At 41.0% G+C, this 20,827-nt stretch overlaps 1 protein-coding gene across 3 annotated transcripts in view; it reads right to left on the reverse strand.

The window, feature by feature from the left end:
• The window catches only part of VPS26A (VPS26, retromer complex component A), a 32,465-nt gene extending 16,371 nt beyond the window's left edge, over positions 1 to 16,094 (reverse strand). Inside the window, exons 1-2 of one of the 3 annotated variants that reach the window (XM_006106756.3) lie at positions 15,883 to 16,094; positions 9,727 to 9,876 (exon numbers count right to left, since the gene is read on the reverse strand). In XM_006106756.3, coding sequence (XP_006106818.1) covers positions 9,727 to 9,876; positions 15,883 to 15,885 — 153 coding nt within the window. In that variant the 5' untranslated portion in view covers positions 15,886 to 16,094. The remainder of the gene's footprint in view (positions 1 to 9,726; positions 9,877 to 15,882) is intronic. The other 2 variants (XM_023747539.1, XM_023747538.1) reach the window with 2 other exon arrangements.
• Between the last annotated feature and the right edge of the window lie 4,733 nt (positions 16,095 to 20,827).

Genomic DNA, 20,827 nt, shown 5'->3' on the forward strand with positions numbered 1-20,827 from the left:
TACTTGGCAACAATTCATAATAATGTCTTTGTTTGAACATGGCTGTATCTGATATTTTAAAATTTACAGCTCTTCAAAAAACACTTTGAAACCACATTAAGGTAGAAATGCAAATGTTTCATTTTCCCACCAAACTGCCTAACCTCTGAAATTTTCCTCGATTCCCACTGATGTTAAAATATAGTTGACTAGAGGTCCAGTGCATGAAATTTGTGCACTGAGGGGGGGGAGGCCTCAGCCCAGTCTGCGCCCTCCCCAGTCCGGGACTCCTGGGGGGATGTCCACCTGCCAGATGTCCTGGCAGTCAAAGACATCCCTCTCGCAGTCCGGGGCTCTCCCAGTCCAGGACCCCTCGCTCTTTACCGCCCACCTGCAGTGCAGGCAGTGGAGGCAGGCGAGGCTCCCACCACTGCCACTGTGCTCGCCAGCCATGAGCCTGGCTTCTGGCTTAGGAGCGCTCCCCCTGTGGGAGCCCACTGACCACCAGGGGGGAGCTCCAGCATTGAGCGTCTGCCTCCTGGTGGTCAGTGCGCATCATAGAAACCGGTCATTCTGTAGGTCATTCCGCTGTTCAGTCAATTTGCATATTATGCTTTTATTATATAGGATTTTAAGCCTAATTCAAGCTACTGGGGAATCTGAAGAATCCCAGAATAGGAAGGCATAATTATGTATACTGGTTTAAAAGCTATTCTGCAATGGAGCATAGAAAAATAAGTGAAATTATGATGGTGAACTGGCCTAAAGAATTTTAACACCGCCCTGACCAGTTTGGCTCAGTGGATAGAGCGTCAGCCTGTGGACTGAAGGGTCCCAGGTTCGATTCCAGCCAAGGGCATGTACCTTGGTTGTGGGCACATCCCAGGTGGAGGGTGTGCAGGAGGCAGCTGATCGATGTTTCTCTCTCATTGATGTTTCTAACTCTCTATCCCTCTCCCTTCCTCTCTGTGAAAAATCAATAAAATATATTTAAAAAAAAAAAAGAATTTTAACACCAACTCAGTGATACTTTTGTAACGTTTATTATAATTTCAAACTGACAGAAAAGTTGCAAGAACAGCACCAGGAAATCTCACATAACCTTTACTCAGACCCGTCAGATGTGGTTATATTTGGTCCCATATGCTTTATCATCTTCCCTATGTGTACACATATGCATGCATACATACATACTTTTCTTTATAACCAAGAATTGGAGACATCATGTCCCTCTATCCCAAAAAGCTTCATGTGCACCTGCTAAGAAAATGAACTTTCTCTTACATAATTACAGTGCAATTATCAAAACCAGGAAAGTTTAACATTCCATAGTCTATATTCAAATTCCATCAACTATCCCAATAATGTACTTTATATCCTTTTTTCCTGCTGCCCAGGCTCCAATCCAGTTTCACACATTACATATAGTTATGTCTCTTCAGTCTCCCTTAATCTAAAACATTCCTCAGTCATTGCCTTTCCTGACCTTCATGTTTTTTAAGGATACAGGTTAGTTACCGTATAGAATGTCCCTCAATTTAGGCTTGTTTGATGTTTTATCACAGACACAGCTTTTGCATTTTTGGCAAGAACACCACAGAAGTGAAACTGTGTCCTTCTCAGGGTATCTTATTAGGAAGCACATAATGCCAGTTTGTTCTAATACTGGTGATGTTAACTATGATCACTTGGTCAAGGTAACCCTCTAAGTTTCTCCAATTTAAAGTTACTATTTTTCCTTTTGCTATGAGTAAGTAATCACAGTAGAGAAACTTGAGACTATCTATATATATATCTATATATATAAAAGCCTAAGCGACTGTTCGACCAGTAGCTATGACATGCACTGACCACCAGGGGGCAGACACTCCAATCGATAGGTTAGCTTGCTGCTGGGATCTGGCTGATCAGGACAGGGCGAGACAGGCCGGACACGCCCTGGAGCTCTCCGTGATCCCTCCCCGGCCCCCATCGTGGGGTCCCTCGGCCTGACCTGAGTCTTCTCACAATCCGGGACCCCTCAGGGAATGTCGGAGAGCCAGTTTCGGCCCAATCCCCGCAGGCCAGGCCAAGGGACCCCACTGGTGCACAAATCTGGGCCTCTAGTGTATATATGTTTAAAAGGTCATGAAAACAAAATGTAGGGAAACTATACATACAACACATTCATTACTCTAACAAGCCAATCTTAAAACTCATTCTTCAGTATATAATATTCTACAGATGTCTCAAATAATGCTGTCTTCAGGATCTATTTCAGGAGTGAAATTCATCTATATTGTATTTAAGACAAATATATATCAGTGTACTTACTATATTCCATTTATAGGGTCATTTATAGTAAATGCTGGAGATTGTGGTTATCCAAGATTAGTTTCCAACTGCTGCTAGAAGAACATGGTCCATGTCATGTTGACATGAGATACTACAATAATATTCCTTGCTGGGAGAGGAGATCTAAAATATAAACTTCTATAATCTCAGACACTGTTCATTTTTAGATAGAGTTCACCGCATGTGTCTTGGACCTGGTATCACCTCTTCAAGACAATTTACTCATCACCACTCCACTTTACCACCCCCCTGAATCCTGGGATTCTAGGATACAATAAGAGATATCCCATACTGACACAAAATTCAATGAACAGTTTGTCAAAGAGGGGGAAAAAATCTTTCTTATTCTCTTGCCTCAAAGGGCATGGCAGGACCCAACAGACAGAAACTATAAGGAGCACAATTTTTTTTAAAAAATCTAGAAGAACATCCCAGTTAAGAAATTATAACTTATGTTCTCTCCCTTCCCAAAAATCACCAGATAAATTACTAGTCAAACTTTTCACAATTAAAAAAAGAGAGAGAGAACTTCAATAATTTAAATACACAGCAAAACTCTCAAATTAGTAGGTACAGTAATACAGTCGAACTATTCTAGATTTAAGAGTTGTCACCTGAGCCAAAGCAGTATATATTCTAACTAAGGATAAAAAGAACCTGAGTGAGTAGCTTTTAATAATTTCCCTATTTGGCCCTGGCTGGTTTGGCTCAGTGGATGGAGCATCAGCCTGCGGACTAAAGGGTCCCAGGTTTGATTCCAGTCAAGGGCACATGCCCGGGTTACAGGCTCAATCTCCAGTGGGAGGCGTGCAGGAGGAAGCCGGTCAATGATTCTCTCTCATCACTGATGTTTCCTATCTCTCTCCCTCTCCCTTCCTCTCAAATCAATAAAAATATATTTTAAAAAAAGAATCTCCCTACTTATATTGTGATAATTAAGTATTTCCAGCTGTCTTAAGGAATACCTCAAAAACTCCCCAAAACATCTGACAGACAGCAATTAATTTTAACTCTAAAAAGGATATGCTACAACAGTCCCAAGACAATTCAATGTGGAAAGAATATTCTTTTCAGGAAATAGTGCTGGAACAACTAAATATCAACATACAAAAGAATGCAGTTGGATCCCTACCTCACACCATATACAAATATTAACTCAAAATGGATCAAAGACCTGCATGTACAAGCTACAATTACGAAAGTCTTAGAAGAAAATTTAGGTGTAAATTTTCATTAACCTTAGATAGACAATGCTTTCTTAGATGACACCAAAAGCATATCTTAGATGACAGCAAAAGAAAAAAATAACTGGATTTCTTCAAAATTTAAAACTGTAGTGCTTCAAAAGACACCATCAAGAAAGTAAAAAGATGCCCGACTAGTGTGGCTCCATGGTTGGAGTGTTGGCCCGAGCACCAAAGGGTCACGGGTTCAATCCCAGGCCCCACTTGGGGCCTGTGCAGGAGGCAACCAATTGATGTATCTCTCTTACACTGATGATTCTCTTTCCTTCTCTCCCCCTTCCTTCCTCCCTTCCACTCTCTCTAAAATCAATGAAAAAAATATCCTCGAGTGAGGATTTAAAAAAAGGGGGCGGGGGAGATAATGATAAGACAAGCCACAGATGGGGGAAAAAATATTTGCAAACAACACATCTGATAAAGGATTTTTATCCAAAATAGTCTCAGAACTCTTAAGACTCAACAAGAAAAAAACAAACAACCCAATTAAATATTAGGCAGAAGATTTGAACAGGCATCTTACCAAAGATATGTTTGGCAAATATATATAAAAAGATGGCCAACAGCCAGCCAGCGTGGCTCAGTGGTTAAGGATTGACCTATGAACCAGAAGATCACGGTTGGATTCCTGGATGGGGGCACATGCCTGAGTTACAGACTCAATCCCCAGTGTGGGGTGTGCAGGAGGCAGCCAATTAATTACTCTCTCATCATTTATATTTCTATCTCTCTCTTCCTCTCCCTTCCTCTCTGAAATCAATAAAAAAATAATAATTTTTTAAAAAAGATGATCAACATTAGAGAATTGCAAATTGAAACAATAAGATGCCACTATACACCTATTAGACAAATTCTAAAACACTGACAACACCAAATGCTAACAAGAACATGGAACAACAGGAACTCTCATAAATTACTGGTAGAAAGGCAAAATGGTAACACTACTTTGGAAGACAGTTTGACAGTTTTTTACACAGCTAAACAGGCTTTAACATATGACAGCAAATGTGTTATAGTGCATTTGAAGGTGGTTATTTATCCCAATGAGTTGAAAAGTTTTGTCCATACAAAAACCGGCACAGAGATGTTCACAGTAGCTTTATTCACAACTGCCAAAACTTGGAAGCAACCAAGATGTCCTTCAGTAGGTGAATGAATAAAATGTGGTACATCCAGACAATGGAATACTATTCAGCACTGAAAAGATATGAGCTAATAAGCCACGAACGGACATAGAGGAACCTTAAATTATGTTTTTGAAAGAAGACAATCTGTAAAGGGCATATGCTATATGATTTCAACTATATGACATTCTGGAAAAGGCAAAACTATGATGATAATTAAAAAGATCAGCGGATTTGTGGCCAGGAGAGAGACAAATAGGCAGAAGAAAGAATTTTTAGAATGAAAGTACCCTGTATGGTATTATAATGATGGAAATGTTATACATGTCCAAACCCACAGATACAACACCAAGAACAAATGATTATGATGTGTCAGTGTTTCATCCTTGATAAAAAAATATATACTATTCTGGGAATTGATGTGTGGGGAGACTATGCATGTGTGGAAGTAGGGGTAAATGGGATATCTCTGTACCTCCCTCTCAGTTTTGATGTAAACCTAAAACTGTTCTTAAAAAAAATAAGTCTTTTTAAAAACCTGGGGAAAAATTGGGCTTACAGAAGCTCATATCCCAGAAATATCATAACAGGAATTTATTCATACTTTGGGTGGGATGTCAGACCTCCCAGGTCTCCAACATTATATCTAATACTAGAGGCCCGTGCACCGGTGGCGTCCCTCGGCCTAGCCTGTGGGGATTGGGCAAAAACCAGCTCTCCAACATCCCCCAAGGGGCCCTGGATTGCGAGAGGGCGGTTCTCAGGTGATGCTTCAGGGAATCGGGCTCTCTCCTCTCTGATTCCAGGTACATCACCCAAGAACTGCAGCTGCCAAGTCACCACAGCTCAGCAGCTCCAACACTGAGCATCTGCCCCCTGGTGGTCAGTGTGCATCATAGCTACCAGTCAAACAGTCTGCCCCCTGGTGGTCATTGCGCATCATAGCTATTGGTCGGACGGTCAAACAGTCACTTAGGCTTTTATATGTAGAGATATGAAGGATTTTTATGCAGAGAATCCTACAATGCAAAGTCAAGTTTGGAAACCAATGACCAGTCCAACATTCTCAATTTACAAGGGAGGTCCAGAAAGTTAAATGACTTAAGAGTTATCTACTAAGACAGTGGTAAAGTCAAGGTTAGATCTCCCAACTCTACCCCAATGATCTTTTTATTATATTGACATTTAAGAAAGCCTAGATTGGTGTGGTAAGACATGTTCTTAGTGACCAATGCTTATTTTCTTCTTTTTCCATTAAACTTTCTTTTCAAAGTGCTCATAAATCATATTTAGTAACCTGTTCTAAAGTATGCCAGGAATAAATATTAACAATTTTTACAAGAGTTGTAAAAAAGAAAGAGAAAACCAGGCATATGTCCTCCCTGATGAAAAAACACACCAATCACCTGTATTCTTGCCAAAAGAATCAAACTTGAATTTGATCAAACCTTTTGATCCAGCTGGCAATTAACAGACAATAACTGTTATCATGAGTATGCAGAGAGAACTTTACAGTTCAAATGGCCCAGATTCTTCAACAGATAAATTATAAGGGAAAGAAAGGCATTAACAGGGAATCTGAGATTAAGAGATTTAAACATCCTATCAATTTTTTTTAAAGAGCAAGACTAAACAATTAAGAAACAGTTTATTATTTTATTTTATTAAATATATTTTTATTAATTTCAGGAGGAAGGGAGAGAGAGAAACATCAATGATAAGAATCATTGACTGGCTGCTTTCTGCACGCCCCCTACTGGGGATGGAGCCCACAACTCGGGTACAAGCCCTGACCGGGAATCGAACCAGTGACCTCTTGGTTCACTGAGCCATGCCAAAGTCAGCATAGGGCAGTGGTTCTCAACCTTCTGGCCCTTTAAATACAGTTCCTCATGCTGTGACCCAACAGTTCCTCATGCTGTGACCCAACCATAAAATTATTTTCGTTGCTACTTCGTAACTGTAATGTTGCTACTGTTATGAATCGTAATGTAAATATCTGATATGCAGGATGGTCTTAGGCGACAGGGGTCGAGACCCACAGGTTGAGAACCGCTGGCATAGGGTTACTTTTGAGGGAAAAAGATTGTGTTTGGGATGGAACATACAGGGTTGTTGGCAAAGTTCTTCTTGACTTGAATGGTGATTACAAGAAAATATGCCTTATAATAATTTATTTTTGTTTTATGTGGTTTGTAAACATGTTGTATTTCATAATAAAAAGGTTAAAAATTTAAAAGCTCAGGTAAATTAATAATCAGATTCCAGATATAATATTCTTTGACCAAAATATTTACCTGTAAGAGGTTTAGCATTTTTTAAATGTTATTTTATCATTTAAAGTATTACAAATAGTACATATGTCTTCTTTTTTCCCCATTAACCTTCCCCCAGTCTCCCTTACTCCCTCCCCCGCAAGCACATGCCCTCACTGGGGTTTAGCATTTTTAAAAATGTACTCTATAGCTATTGATTAGGCCTACATATGATCCATAGCAATTCCAAAAATGTAATCCGAATGCCAGCTATTTTTTTTTTAATCACACTGTGGTAGCTTTATTTCCTTAAATATTCCATTTTTCCTTTATTTATCCTATAAACATTAGTCTAATTGGCCCAGATAACATAAGGTTACTTTAAACCTGACAGGGAATGTTCCCTACTAGATTTAAAAACAGTAAATAAACAAACCAAATAAATATTTAGTGAGAGCCTATTATATAAGTAAACTATAATGTACCTTATAGAAAATACAGAAGCACACACTGATTCCCTGGATCTGAAAAAGCTTTTAACCTAGCAAGAGAGATATTTATTTACTTGTTATACCTATAAATTAAATATCCGAGATATTAGTGGGTTCAATCTCCCCTTAGAAAGACTAGATTGGTATCCCTACCTCTCCAACACCACCATATTGTCTCCTTTCCTATAGGCCGAACACTATCTCCTTTACTTTTCTTTCATTTGATATGTCCCATCCTTTTCAATTTTGTCTGCTCTTTTTTAGGGCCTTTTCTCTTCTTCTCCAACAATATTTTTGTTGTTGTTGTTAATCCTCACCAGAGGATATTTTTCCATTGATTTTTAGAGAGAGTGTTAAGGAGAGGGAGAAGGAGAGAGGGGAAGAGAGAGAGAGAGAGAGGGAAGGAGAGAGAGAAAGAGAGGGAGAGAAGGAGAGAAAGAGAGAGAGAGAAAATTGATGTGAGAGACACATCAATTGGTTTCTTCCCCCACAGACCCCAACCAGGGCCAGGAATCAAGCCTACAACGGTGACACGTGCCCTTCACCGGAATCAAACCCAAGACCCTTCAGTCTGCGGACCAATGCTCTATCCACTGAGCCAAACTGGCTAGGGCCTTCTCCATATTTTTAAAGGAAGAGGACCAGAAAAGTAAAGTTGAAAGCCAAAACATTTATTTCAGATATAACCCTAAGACAGCAATAAAAGTAATTTGTCAAAGATCAGAATAGACAATGCAGTAAAATGGCTAATAAGCCTAAGTTCAACCTATCTAGTAATCAAAGAAATGCTAATTATAAAATAGCAAAGATTAAAGTGATCATATTCAATGCTACTCTGGGTGAAACAAGACATTATAAGGAGACATGTGATTTGATGCAAATATTTCAGATTAATATGTCAACACCCTTCAAATATTCATGTATTCTGGTCCAACAATTCACTTCCAGGAATTCATTCTAAAGAAATAATTTTGCCCTGGCCATTGTGGCTCAGTTGGTTGTGCCTCGTCCCCTGCTGGTTGGATTCCCAGTCAGGGCATATGCCCAGGTTGATGGTTGGGTCCCCGGTCGGGGTGCAGGAGACAACCAATGTTTCTTCCTCAGATTGATGTTTCTCTCTCTCTAAAATCAATTAAAAAAATATTTTTTTTAAAAAGGAAATAATCTTATCCTACAAAATTTGAGAAAAATTTATGTATATAGACGTCTGTATTACCAAAGATATGGTGACACATTACAAGCCATATGAAAAAATAAAATAAGGAAAAAAAAGAAAAACTACTTAAATATCCAAAAATAGGAAAAAAGTGCCCGGCTGGCATGGCTCAGTGGTTGAGTATCAACCTATGAAGCAGGAGGTCATGGATCAATTCCTGGTCAGGGCACATCCCCAGGCTGTGGGCTGGATCCCCAGTGTGGGGCATGCAGAGGCAGCCAATCAATGATTATCTCTCATCATTGATGTTTCCATCTCTTTCTCCCTCTCCTTTCCTCTCTGAAATCAATAAAAACATATTAAAAAGAAAAAAGTATGCTTAATATACTATGTATACATAAACATTAATTAATGCAGAGACTAGGAAGAAGCACACTCAAATTTTAACAGTGAATTCTTTCCAGATGATGGCATTATAGTTATTTATTTTCCAAATTGTTTAATATGTGTCTATATTACTTTAATAAGCAGGGAAGAAAAACTCTCATATTTTATACTAAAAAAAACTATTTCAAATGTTTTATGGCTTGACTTTGTCTATGGTATTACCATTCCTAGACTAATGACTATTGATTCCCTAAGGTATAAGAATCCTATACATAAAAAAAAAAAGAATCTTATATATCACTTGATAAGGAAAAGGAGAGAAAGTGAAACCTTACAAAAGGTATCATAAACGTTTCTGACCATGCAGAGACACATTCCAAACATACTCCTCCACAGGGTACCAAGAAATGAGAGATACAATGTAGTAGTACAGAGAGATAAGCTACAAAGAATGAGAAAGTAACGTTTAGAAAGGTATACTAGGGAATTATCCTTAATCTCTATAACTCAACAAATTTTGCATGGATTGCAGCCCCATTAGAGAAACTGTCAGAAGCAGATAGTCACAAACACAAAATTTTGCACACAATTTAATTTAAACTCTGTCCCTGTAACTCTTTCAGTTTAAGAATCTTTCCTGTAAATGTTCTAATAAGCAAGGTTTTTAGCTGACCCTCCGAAAAAAAGATCATTCACATTTAGAAACAGCAGATACCACTTTGATGACTAATTCTAGCATCCTACAAACAAATGATTTACCTTTCCTGAAACAGATTCCCCATCATAGAAAAGATAGTGTTTTTCTACTTTGCCATCTTCAGTTTTCATTTCCGCCATTTTCCTGGTTTCCCCATCATTAAGGATAACATCAATCTCACAAATGGGACCAAAAAAGCCGCCAAGAAAACTCTGAAATAAAAGAAAAATGCTCATAATGATCATGTTTTGTCAGTTGCTATGTTTTATAATTCAAATTTAATTACCTATGACCTACAGTTAAAGAGACTGTAAATCTGTGAATTTCTAGGAAATAATTTAAATTTAATACAACAATGTAAATACTGTTAATACTGTACACTAAATAATTTGAGAGGATAAATTCATGTTAAATTTTTTACAATAAAAAGACAAAAACTACAAATTTAAACATGCTATAATTTCAATCATTTACATACATAACCACTATAAATAATCAAATACATATACCAGAAATCTAAAAATCTGGATTGAAAAGTTACCTTTTCGTAGTTATACTTCTATAAGGTTCTTTCATTATAGCAGAACCCATAAATCCAAATTACTTGTACAAATCCAGATGAGTTATTATGGTGTACTAACTACTTTCTGTAAAATCTACTGCTATATAAGACTAAACAAGAAGTGTTACACTGTGTAAGCCCTTGGAATAAAACTGGGTCTAGTGGAAGAGAGAAATTAAATTTCTGTGAATTTTTCAAAGAAAATGTATAAGCCTTGTTCTGTAAATCCTGAATATGACAGACTGTAAGAGACAAAGATCAATTGCTTTTGACTGTCAAAGCATACTACTAATACAAAATCCATTAGTAACTCCAATATCAGATTTAGTTGTGGATTATTTTTGTCATTTACAAAAGCCAGTTTTCTGTTCTTTTAAAAAATTTACAGAGAACAATCTCCTATCCTGTTGTCCTATATCCCTTTTAACTCTGCCCTAACAACCAGAATGATCTCTTAAAAACATAAATCTGATCATCATTCTGTTTAAAATCCTTTAGTGTGCTGGTGATAGTATAAATGGGAACACCTATTTAAAAAATAGATGACATTGTGTGGAAAAGCTAAACATATCCCATGACCCACCAATTACACCCCTAGGTATCTACCCAAACAGAAACCCTTAAACACATGAACCAGGAGACTGTGTAAGAATGTTCACAACCATCACTGTTCACAATAGCGCCAAATAGTTAACAATCCAAATATACATCAAGAGAATGGATAAATTTTAGTCTATATTCATACAATGAGCAATGGAATGAGATACAGCCACAAACAAGCATGAATCTCACACATATAACGTCAAGTGAAAGAGGCCAGACACAAAAAGAATACACACTGTATGATTCCATTTATTAAGTAAAAAACATGCAACATACATTATAGTTCTACAAGTCAGGAACTGGTTGGAGAAAGCATAAAGAGAACTTCTGGGTGCTGCTAGTCGTGTTCTGTTTGTTTTTAGCTGAGTGCTTTATACACAGGTATGTTCACTTTGTGAAAATTCATCCAGCTATACACATATTTGTGCACTTTTATATAGCTAATGTTTACTTCAGTGAAATGTTATTTTTTTAATATATCTTTATTGATTTGGTAGGAAGGGAGAAGGAGAGTTTCGTAGAAACATCAATGATGAGAATCATTCATTGACTGCCTCCTGCACCCCCCCCCCCCCCTATGGGGGATCGAGCCCGGAATCTGGGCATGTGCCCTGACCAGGGAATCGAACCATGACCTCCTGGTTCATAGGTCCATGCTCAACCACTGAGACACACTGGCTGGACTAAAATGTTATTTTAAACACACACACTATTTCCTAACATGGCCTACATTTTATTTGGCTCTATCCATCTCTCCAGCCACACATGCCTCAAACAATCCAAGTTCATCAAATTTGCCACTCTCCTTCTTGATCTAGACCAAGTATCCTTCACCTAACTAATTCATCTTTTGAGTCTGTTTGACTCATGTCCATAAAGAGACTTTCCCTAACTTCCTAATCAAAATTGGATTCTCCAAATTTAGATCTCACAACACCTACTTTTGATTCTGTACTTTTTCTTACTGTGTTGTTAGCTCATGTGAGAGGGGGTTTTTATCTACTTTCTTCACGCTGTATCCCCCAATGCCATATTGTTAGCTAATGTGAATTGAGATTCTTATCTGCTTTCTTTTAAAGAAAATATGTATGTTTTATTGATTTTTAGAGAGAGAAGGGAGAGGAAGAGAAACATGGGTGTGAGAGATGAACATGGATCGGCTGCTCCCCGCAGGCCCCCTACTGGGGATCCAGCATGAAACCCAGGCATGTGCTGACAGGGAACTGAGGCGACGACACCCAACCAACTGAGCCACACCGGCCAGGGCTTCTACTTAGCTTTTATATATATTTCTTTTATTGATTTCAGAGAGGGAGAGAGAGATAGAAACATCAATGAGGAGAGAGAACCATTGATCAGCTGCCTCCTGCACGCCCCCTCCTGGGGATCGAGCCCGCAACCCAGGCATGTGCCCTTGGCCGGAATCAAACCTGGGACCCTTCAGTCCACAGGCCGACGCTCTATCTACTGAACCAAACCAGCTAGGGCTCCTAGTTAGCTTTTATACCTGAAGCTTTCAAAACTTGCTCAAAATAGTGTATTTTCTCCAAAGCACTACAGATATGAGAATGTTCAACAGCTCAGATGACTGATATTTACTATTTATCAACAATGTGTAAAGCACTGAGCCAAGAGTGTGTGTGTGTGTGTGTGTGTGTGTGTGTGTGTATGTGTAGCAATTATGAGAGGGTAGAAGACAATGGCCTCATTTGAGTTATAAAATAGAAGCAGGACATAACATTTAATTTTCTTATTCCCCCTTAATATTTCCCCAGAGCTGCTTCCAGAAAAAATGAATTTGAAAACTATAAAAATTATCTTATAGATAAAAAGGAAATACAATGGTAACATTTTTTCCACATACATATATTTAACACATAGATCTGAACACTGAATTTGAAGGCTGATATTAAAAGATCAAGTAATCAAAAATAAAATATCAAAATTGCCACTAATTAAAATGCAAAATAAACTTGAGTCTTATAAAACTTCCCAATTAACTAACATTATAATTAAACAATAAGTATTATTTTTACACAATACATAAAAATTAAAAATATGTATAAACTATGTCATCCTTTATTTCCTGTAATGCATTAAGTATTTCATAATTAAAAATTAAAATGTAGACTTAATTTTCAACACAATCAAAAAACTAAGATTGGGAGAGATCAGAAGATATTTTAAAAACCCAGTATTGCATTTGCAAAATAACAACAGGTTGAAAAATAAAACTACAACACTTTTAACAATGTTTAATTAATGATGCCATGAGAATTTAGCACTGGGTTAACATCCAGTTTTTTTACACTAGGATATATCAAAAATTAATTAGTCTTACTAAAAGCCTCCAGAAAATTGTGGATGTCTTACATTTAACAAGTAGACAACAGAGAGAAAAAATATCTGAGAAAAAATTGTCTTTTTTTCTAAAAGGAGTTGAAAGAAAGGATTCTCTACCCAAAGTTTTGCTTTTGAAGTTTTTATTACAAGGTGTGCATCTTCTGTTATTTCAAACAAAAAGTCACAAAATTAAAATATTTCAGCCTTGGATGGTGGCTTGGTTGGTTGGAGGGTCACCATCCCGTACACCAAAAGGTTCTGTGTTCGATCCCTGGTCAGGGTGAGTACAGGGACAACCTATTGATGTTTCTCTTTCTCTTTCTCTCTCCCATCATCTCTCTCTCTCTCTCTCTAAAATCAATAAAAACATATCCTCAGGTGAAGATTTAAAAATATCTAAAAAATAATTTTATTCACGCAAAATCAAATTAAAAAATACTTCTCCCAATATATAAAAAGGAAACAAAATACAGAATTGTCAGAATGGTGAAGACTTGAAGAAGAAACGGGAATAAAAATTTAAAAAAAAAAAAAGGTTAGGATGCATTAATACAGACTTCTGCTGAAATTATAGAAGGCAGTTTTGAGATCTTTAAAGTGAAAGACTACTCAATTCTTCTGGAAAAGTTATCTTCAAGTAAACATTTAGAATATGAGAATTTCAGGAGCAATACTAGGCACTTAATATACAAGTGAAAACTCATAGGTAGCCTTTAAATAACTAGACTGCAATATATGACAATTAAAACAATATAGAAATTGTTTTTTTTTGTTTTTAGGCCTAAACCTCATATCACTGACTTTAAGATTGTTCATATAATTTATAAATCCAATATTATTACCATCTAGCAAAATTACATGTAGCTACATTAAAAACCAAACTTTCTAGCTCTCACTGAAGAAATTTCACTAGGTCCAGTGGATGTAAAGGAATGCAACTCAAGGTGAGTGGAAAGGAGGCTCTCAAAATTTATTCATTTAGCCCATACACAGCAATGAAACAGCAAATTTTCACACATATGTGCCCATTTCACGGTTATAAAACCTTAGAATTTAGTTTGACGACTAAGTTGAAAATAAAAATAAACTGCTCATGAACATAACTCAAAAGCTTATTAGAAGTAACCATTTTAAATGTAAGCAAAAAGTAGGAGGGCCTTTTAAGTTTTTTTTTGCAAATAATGTTCAACTAAAGAAGACTCCCCTAACACCTGACGAGGCAAGGTCCCCCAACACCTCCTTCTTAGTATTTATCACAACTGTAATGCCCACATTAAACAAGTCATTACACAAACGTGTGTTCCCCTCTGGACCGTAAGCCTCACGAGGGCACGGGCTGGCTCAGTCTTGCTCACGGCTCCTGGGCTCACCTAATCATTTGCTGAATGAAAGGGGAAAAGGTTCCAAGCTTAAGAATGAACATGTCCGTCTTCACTTGTATTTATTCAAAGTAACTTTTAAAAATAAACCGAGCCCTGGCCGGCTTGGCTCAGTGGATAGAGCGTCAGCCTGCGGACTGAAAGGTTCCAGGTTCAATTCCGACCAAGGGCACATGCCCGGGATGCAGGCCTGGGTTGCGGGCTCGATTCCCAGTGTGGAGAGTGCAGGAGGCAGTCAATCAATGATTCTCTCTCATCACTGATAGTTCTCTCTCTGTGCTTCTCTCTTCCTCTCTGTCCTCTCTGAAATCAATAAAGAAGTATATTTTTAAAAAGAGCCCTAACCATTTAAAAAATAAAAAATAAAAATAAACCGAGGTTGGTCTTTTGCCAAAGTGTCATGCAGTGTAGTGAACCGCTGAGCTTCGGGAAAGCAGGTAGTATTAGGAGAACACACAGTAGGCGCTCAACAATATGCTTGCGACGTGAAACGAATAAATACGACCATCCCATGAGCCAAACGAGGTCAAATCCGGAGACTGCCGGCACACACGGAGTTAGCCGCCATCGTGCCCACGCTAACGCTGCTTCCCCCTGTGTCCGGAGTCCTCGGTCTTCCTCCCTCTGCTCCCGAGGCCGGTTCAGCATCCCAGCACTAAGCGTCCAGGAACGGCTCCGGGAAGGAAACGAAAGCCGGCGCTCAACCAGCGCTCCAACGTCCTCCGCGTTAGGGACGCCCCCTTCCCACGCCCTTCTCTCTGCCTCTCATTCTACAAGTGTCAGCATCAACCACAACGAGGGGCAAGGAATCGCGGAATGTCACCAGACCCAGGTTTCGAAAGACCACGGAGTCAGAGTCATCGAACCAGTGACCCTCTGGGGAAGGTGGACCACGTCCTCCTCCCCCGAGTCCAGAACCGGGGGACTCAAGGGTCCCCCCACGTGAAAGAGACCGAAGCTGCCAGGGAAGAGAGGAGGGACCGGCTACCTTGGAAGGGGAGGCGGCGGCGAGTCCCCGCAGAGGCGGGGTCCGAGGACCCAGCCAGGGCCCCCACAGCCGACCGAGGAACGAGGGCTGAGGCTCCGACATGGCCGGGAGAGCGCGCCGCCGCCGGCCGCAGGTGCTCGGGCCACGCCGAGGGTGGGAAGAGACCGCGTCGCCCGCCCTTCCCAGACCCCGCCGTGGCCCGACGGGCCTAACCCGGCTTCCCGCCCCGCTAGCCTGCCGTCCCCCGCGGCTCCTCCCGCGACGCCGGGCCCGCGGTTGGCCTTCCCACCGCGCACTCCCGAGCGAGGGCTGGAGGCAAGCGCGCGGGGCGCCGCGCACTCACCATTGTCAGCGCCGCCCGCCGCGTCCCCCGCGCTCCACTCTTCCTCCCTCGGGAGAACTCCCAGACCCGCACTCCGTCACGTGACCCCGGGCCGCCGACTGCACGTGACCCCTTCCTTCCTCCCCTCCCTCGGCACCGACTTCCTACTGGTCTCTCGCCCCGCCCTACCGGCCGGCGTGTGTGGTGCGAGAAAGGCCGCTGGGGGGCGGGGCTTCGCGCTCCACCCTACGGCGGAGGGGGCGGGGCCTGAGTTGTCGTAAACTGGGCGGGGCCTGGGCGGCCGGAGGCTCCCCGGGTTCCCCCTCGCGCTCCTTTCCGTCACGTGACGGTCGGTGGCTGACCGGCTTCTGTGCCCCAGCCGGTTCCTCCTCCCTGTTTGAGTAGCTGGGGAAGGAGGGAGGGTGGGAGGGTTTGTTCGGGGGGCGCTGTCCGCCCGGGGGTCACTGGCCCCCCGAGGGGAAGGGAAGCTGTTACTCGAGGTCCTGCTTCCTCGGGCCTCGCAAGAGCCGTGCTCGCTAATCCAGAGATGAGGCATTCTTCCAACTTTCTCCAGCTCTCTACCCAGCTCGCTCTCCCTCCGGAAACTTCTTGGTTTTGCGAACTTGTTAACTTTGTTGCCTCTGAAGAGACGACCAGTGGAAAAAGGAGTACCATATAGGTTGCTTCCTGACGGACACGGACCGTGAACTGTAGGGGGCTCTCGCCAGGGGTGCCGCCCCGGCCATCCCGTGGGTGGGAAGGCTTCCCGGGAAGCCCGACGGCGCCGCCCCGCTGGCTGCTCAGCGGCTAGAGCGCAGCCCTGCGGACCCAAGGGTCCCAGGTCCGGTCCGGTCCCCGGGCGTGCAGGAGTCAGCCAATCAATGGCTCTCATCATTGATGTTTCTTTCTCTCTTCCTCCCTGGAATCACTAAAAAGATATATGTAATTTAAAAGTCCGATGATGGACCTGCAGACGATGGAGTCCTGTTGTAGTATTTCAAAACTTCGCCTTTAGCCACCGCAATGCACTCTATACGTTACCAAAGCAGGAAGAGTCTGCATGCACCGCGGGAATCCATCATAACAAAACAAAATCAAGTTTGGCCATAAAGCAAGTATCAAGTTTAAGAGGCTTGACATTAGAGTATGGCCACTAGCCACGATAGAATTAAACTAGAAATAACAAAAAGATATAGCCAGAAAGTCCACAAATACTTGGAAACTCAGCAACGTAATTAATTCTAAACCCCTGTGTCAAGAAGACATAAGTTTAAAAATAGTTTCAATTAAATGGAAGTACAACATAATTTACAGGATGCAGTTGAAGTAGTATTAGAGGGAGATCCATAGCTTTAAATGAGCATAGTTGTAAAGAAGACAGATTTAAAGTCAGCAATGTAAGTTCACATGAGGAAGATTTTAAAAAGCATATTAGCATGTGGAGGGAGCAAGGGGTATATGGGAACTGCACTTTCTGCTTAATTTTGCTGTGAACTTAAAACTGCTGTAAAAAATAAAGTCTATTAAATAAAAAGCCCTCACAAATATGATCAAATGATCTTCGATAAAGGTGCCATGGTGACTCAATGAGAAAGGGCGGTCTCTTCTACAAATAGTGTTGGGGCCGGGCGGGTATGGTTCAGTGGTTCAGCGTGGACCAAGAGTTCATCAGTTCAGTCACCAGTGAGGGCAAATGCCTGGGTCGCAGGCTCAGTCCCCAGTAGGGGTGTGTGCAGGAGGCAGCCCATCGATGTCTCTCATCGATGTTCCTATCTCTCCCTTCCTCTCTCAAATCAATAAAAACATATTTAAAAACAAATAGTGCTGGGAAAACTGGATATCCACATGCAAAAGAATGAATGTGGACCCTTCTCTTACACCATATACAAAAGTACCCCAAAATAGAGTCAAGACCTAAACATAAGCCCTAAAACTATAAACCACCTAGAAGAAAACATGAGGGAAATCTTCACCACATTGGACTTGGCAGTGATTTCTTGAATATGAAACTAAAAACCCAGGCAACAAAACCAAAGATAGACAAATGGAACTACATCATATAATGTGTGCATCAAAGGATAAACAGAGTGAAAAGGTAACCTATGGAATGGGAGAAAATATTTGTAAATCATTTATCTGATGAGGTATTCAGAATATATAAAGAACTCCTACAATTCAATAACAAAACATCAAATAATCTGACAAAACAAAGGACTTGGATAGGCATTTCTCCAAAGATTATACACAAATGTCCAACAAACACCTGGAAAGATTTTCAACATCACTAATCATCAGAGAAATGCAAATAAAACCCACAAGATATCACCTCACACCAATTAGATTGATTACTATTTTTTAAAAAGTGTTATATCCGCCCTGACCAATTTGGCTCAGTGGATAGAGCGTCGGCCTGCGGACTGAAGGGTCCCGGGTTCGATTCCGGTCAAGGGCATGTACCTTGGCTGCGGGTATACCCCCAGTAGGAGGTGTGCAGGAGGCAGCTGGTCAATGTTCCTCTCTCATCAATGTTTCTAACTCTCTATCCCTTTCCCTTCCTCTCTGTAAAAAATTAATAAAATATATATATTTTTAAAAAGTGTTATATCCTATATAATAAAAGCCTAATATGAAAATCAACCGAACAGCAGAACAACCAGTGGAATGACTGGTCACTATGATGCACACTGACCACCAGGGGGCAGATGCTCAATGCAGGAGCTGCCCACAGGCCCCAGGCCAGCCAAGGCGGTTGCCAGCACCCACCCACCCCCCCATCACCCCACTGGTTGCCCTGCAGATGGAGGAGACTGGTGGTGGCGGCGGGGAGTGGGGCAAGCGAGCAGGCGGTGCCAGGCCGGTCAAGATGGGTGCTAGCAGGGGCTCCTAGATCGCCTCACTGGTCCCCCACAGATCAGCCCTGATTGCTGGCCAGGCCTAGGGACCCTACCCGTGCACAAATTTCATGCACCGGGCCTCTAGTATATAATAAATAGATAAAATGTGAAATGAAACAACCACAGAGCCCTTTCATCTAAGACTGTAAAGGAAACAAGGATAAATCAAAGGAGAAAGAATGTTTCGTGTTTTCCCGAGCTCGGTCTCCGAACGATTTAAACTCGTAAGTCAAGGCCCCACTGTATTTGCATTCAGGGATCCTGACATTCATTCATTAAACATACATTTATTGAGTGCACATTAAATGTCGGGTGTTGTAGGCTGTGCAGATAGAGCCATTTAGTGGTGATGATGATAAAAATAATAATAATAATGTTCTTGCCCCCAAGGAACTTAAACTTTAGTCTAGGAAATGGTCAAGAGACAGGGAATTAAATAAATGTATTCAGTTGGGGGGAAGCACTAAAAAGAAATAGACCTGGGGACATGATGGGTTGAAAGAGCTATTTTTAGGTAGGTGGTAGGAAAGTGACATCTAAACAAATCTGAAAGGATGAGTCGCCTATTAGAAGAACTGAAGGAAGAAGTCCAGTTCTTCCTGAACCGCTAATGTAAAAGTCCTGAACTAGGAAAAGGCCTGGCTCTTTCCAGGAATGGAAAGACAGCGTAACTGAAGCTAACTGATAACAAGGACAGTTTAGTAACACCGAATGAGGGGCAATTAGAGAACAGTTGAGTACGAGGAGGTCCATAGATGTTGCTCTTTTACTTACCTCCAGATTCAGGAGGATTGTTGGGTCAGAATTTTAAAGCAACACATTCTGATGTTGCCTGAGTATCTCTTCACAACCATGAGAAGAACTGTTATCGTCCATCCTCATTCCAACAGAGCATTTGTTTATGCCCTTTGAATATAGGCTGTCTTTCCTACCAGACTTAGGGAAGGAGCTACAAGCTACCGACACCTCTTAGACCAACCATAACACCTAAAATTCAGTAAACCCACAAGAAGTATTTTATTTTGTTTTTTAATTAGAGCTGTAGACCTAATTGGAGATCAACTACTTTTTTGTTTTATTAGGATTAAGATCATACAACTGATTAGTGTAGAACGCTGATGTCCTGACTCCCAGTACAGTTTTTTTTTTAACTCTATGAGACTGCCCACTTGACATACATAAATAAGACCAGCGATTTTCAACCTTTTTCACTTCATGGCACACATAAACTAAAATTCTGTGGCACAACAAAAAATGTATTTTTGCCAATCTGAAAAAATAGGTATAATTTTTATTGATTCACATAAAAATTAGTAATAGTAATTACCTACCCTTTTTGGCCAAAGAACTTTTTTTAAAAATCATATATGAGGATTTCTGGTACCAAGAATTAATTAATCAATTAGGTGTAACGTCATCATGTGACGTGACCGATAAGATGCAATTCTATTGTATGAACTACTAGAGTCCCAGTGCACGCATTCGTGCACTGGTGGGGTCCCTTAGCCTGCACCCTCTCACAATCCAGGACCACTCAGGGGATGTTGGACTGCCGGGCCAAAACCAGCAATCCGACATCCCCCCGAGGGATGTAGTAGTGCGTGAAGCGACAGGCTGCCGGGGAGGAGCCCGAAGGCACGGTGCCACTCCTGCTCATCCCAGCCCTGCTGCACCTGCTGCTGCCGCTGCTGCTCAGTAGCACTATCACAGAGGCGGAGAGGCTCGCCCAGCAGCTCACCAGCCATGAGCCCTGTGTCTGGCACCCATCAGTAAGCTGAGCGGCACTCCTGCTGTGGGAGCGCACTGACCACCAGGGGGCAGCTCCTGTATTGAGCATCTGCCCCCTGGTGGTCAGTGCACATCATAGCGACTGCTCAAATGGTTGACTGGTTGAATGATCAACCGGTCACTTAGGGTTTTATATATATAGAGAGAGATTTATGGTTCAAGACAGGGCATTCACACCAGATAGCTATTACGTTGTGTTAGCTGCTGTCATTTTTTTATTTTACAATCTAAGGGAAAAGAGGTCAGTGCCCCTGTCTAAATAGTCAGGTATTGCATGTTTTAAA

The sequence above is a fragment of the Myotis lucifugus genome, unplaced genomic scaffold, assembly GCF_000147115.1.
Source record: "Myotis lucifugus unplaced genomic scaffold, Myoluc2.0 scaffold_901, whole genome shotgun sequence".
Taxonomy (NCBI): Eukaryota; Metazoa; Chordata; class Mammalia; order Chiroptera; family Vespertilionidae; genus Myotis; species Myotis lucifugus.